The 2,500-nt window shown below is 50.0% G+C and overlaps 1 protein-coding gene across 2 annotated transcripts in view; it reads left to right on the top strand.

The window, feature by feature from the left end:
• Positions 1-2,500, top strand: part of LOC122265205 (uncharacterized) — a 13,919-nt gene that overhangs the window by 11,344 nt on the left and 75 nt on the right. The window contains exons 3-5 of one of the 2 annotated variants that reach the window (XM_086531959.1): positions 516-779; positions 1,025-1,112; positions 1,222-2,500. The exon at positions 1,222-2,500 is cut by the window's right edge and continues 75 nt beyond it. In XM_086531959.1, the coding sequence (XP_086388085.1) occupies positions 516-779; positions 1,025-1,112; positions 1,222-2,379 (1,510 nt within the window). In that variant the 3' untranslated portion in view covers positions 2,380-2,500. Of the gene's footprint in view, positions 1-500; positions 780-1,024; positions 1,113-1,221 lie in introns of both variants that reach the window. The other variant, XM_086531958.1, reaches the window with a different exon arrangement.

The following is a 2,500-nucleotide window of genomic DNA, read 5'->3' as shown; positions in this document are numbered from 1 at the left end:
ATTATTCTCGCTTATTTCCTGTGAATTGTATTCATTTTTGTCATGTTCATATGAAAATGAACAGCTGCCATCATTCTGATCATAACAGGTGTACATCAATACTAAAGTGTTGCTTTAAATGTTGATTTTTGCTGAGATAAAGCCTGAAGAGTGAGTCGTCGCTGTAGTTGCCAGTGGACATACCAGTGCTCCAACCACTGGTAAATTTAGCATTGTATTCTATCATGGGAAGTTGTTCCTGAATACCGATGCGATCTGTTTACCATCATATTTGTAGTTACGAGCGTATTTATTATGGTAAGTGCGTTGATGAATCCAGCCCCGGGATTCTCAGCCGGGGCCTGAGTTCAATTCCCTGTCAGGGAGGTAAAATTTATATATATACATATATATATATATATATATATATATATATATATATATATATATATATGTCTATGTATGTATTTGTATATATACATCATCCATATATCAAAGCAGGAACTTTCCCCGAATCAAAGAGCACAATCCTGCAGGCTGGCCTCGCCATTAACGAGACCGATGGCGGCACGAAATCCTGAAAGCAAGGCCGTGAGCAGGCAGACAAGGGTCGTGGCGAGGGGCATGGCAGAGGGGAGGAGCGAGAAGATCAAGTGGCTCTGGGAAGCTGACGCAAGTGAGGTTATGCTAGCTGTGGGACACATCTATGGTTGCAGGAAAACAGCAGGTACACTTACTCTAAACACGCTGAAGCCCCTGCGTCCTGAACATGTGGAGAAGGCGCTTGTCCACTTGCAGAGGTGAGGATGAGAAGAGGCTTGCTTTTGGCGGCTTTCAAACGTCTACTCGGTTCTTCTATCTTCTTTGTATTTTCAGATGTTTTGTTTTCTTTCCTTCCTTATCTACTATAAATTAATGAATTGATTTTTTATCTGATATGGATTTAGGTTAGAAGGAAAGTTTTCTTTATCCATGGATCTATTTGTTTATGAAATTATTAATTGATTCTTCCTGTCCATTTATTGATTTATAACTATATTTACAGACAGGTGCAAGCATTTCGTGGCGTCATGAAAGTGAAAGATGGAAAATATTGGATTTGCGAAAGTGATCAAGATCAAATCAACTTCAAGGTAAACTGCCAACATCTTTATTCCATACTCATTGAAACATTGTAAAAATCTTTTCTGCACCAGTGCTGAATAAATTAATTGTAATAATTGCCACCTTCACCCCAAACAGGTACAAGAGGGCGGCGATATCATACAGGAGATGTGGCGCTTCACCAACACGCCCCTCGGCTTCGACCAGGCCCCTCTCTGGCGCGCCGTCTTCATGCCTGGCAATGGCAGCGACGGCGACGCCAGCAGTGCCCGCGGACCTTCCCACCTGCAGGAGATCCGGACAAGGTTCCCTCACCAGAGCCATCTTTTCTTGCCCATCCATCACTCCTTCGTGGGCGGCCCGACGATGCCCTTGATCGTCCAGAGGCTCGTGGAGCTCCTCAACGACGTCCTCGCGGGCCGCCCCATCGACGACTCGCGGCAGCTCGGGGTGCTGGTGCCGTCGACGGATATCGACGCAGCCAAACGCAGGATCCGGGAGGAGTTGGAGAGGGACCCGGCGCGTCTGGAGGCCCTGAAGGAGGAGACCCTGGCCTGCGACTCCGAGCCCATCCTGCTGAAGGCGTTTCCGAGGCCCGGGGGAGCCCCTTCCTCCGGCCACGTCCTCAGGGACGTCAGCCCAGCTCTCCTGCAGAAGTTCACTGCCAAGTGCAAGTCCGAGGGTGTCACGTTCAACAGCGGCCTGCAGGCAGTGATCAATACGGCACTGGTGGAGGTGGTGACCGAGGCCGGCCTGCAGCAGGACACCTTCAGCCTCAGCATCAACCTCGCCACCGACCTCCGCCGCTACATGAACAGGAACCCACTGGAGGTGCTGGGCCTGCACGTGCGGCCTACCGTGCACCGCGTGGCCACGCCCGCACGCGTGCGCGACTGCTTCTGGCAATACTGCAGGGCCATGCACGGCCCCCTGTCGGGCCTAATCCGCTCCGGCCTGGCGCTTCAGCAGGAGGTGGTGCGAGAGATGACGCAACGCCCTGTCGACCTGCACCACTTTTACAAGAACCCCCCTCCCGTCGTCAGGGACTACGGCCTCGCCAGTGTAGGCGACCTGACGTCGCTGATCAGGGGAGAGGGCGATCACCTTCAGTTGACGGACATCCTCATGACTTCAGCTTCGCATCGCATTATCTACCCGATGCTTCACCAGATCTACACATTCCGCGGTCTATGTCCTTACTCAGTCGGCTACGACACGTCATACATGAGTCACGATACTGCCTCTTCGATTGCAGATAAGGTATTATCAACAATGGCAGACGTTAGTGAATTTTAACTGAAAAGTCTGAAAAAAAAATCAAGAGGTCTCTCTCTCTCTCTCTCTGTCTCTGTCTCTGTCTCTTTCTCTCTCTCTCTCTCTCTCTCTCTCTCTCTCTCTCTTTCTCTCTCTCTCTCTA

Source organism: Penaeus japonicus, unplaced genomic scaffold, assembly GCF_977035675.1.
Source record: "Penaeus japonicus unplaced genomic scaffold, GWHDUDI00000001_assembly GWHDUDI00000036, whole genome shotgun sequence".
In the NCBI taxonomy this organism is placed as follows: Eukaryota; Metazoa; Arthropoda; class Malacostraca; order Decapoda; family Penaeidae; genus Penaeus; species Penaeus japonicus.
Note: the sequence above shows the minus strand (reverse complement) of the source record. Positions and strands in the feature narration are given on the sequence as shown.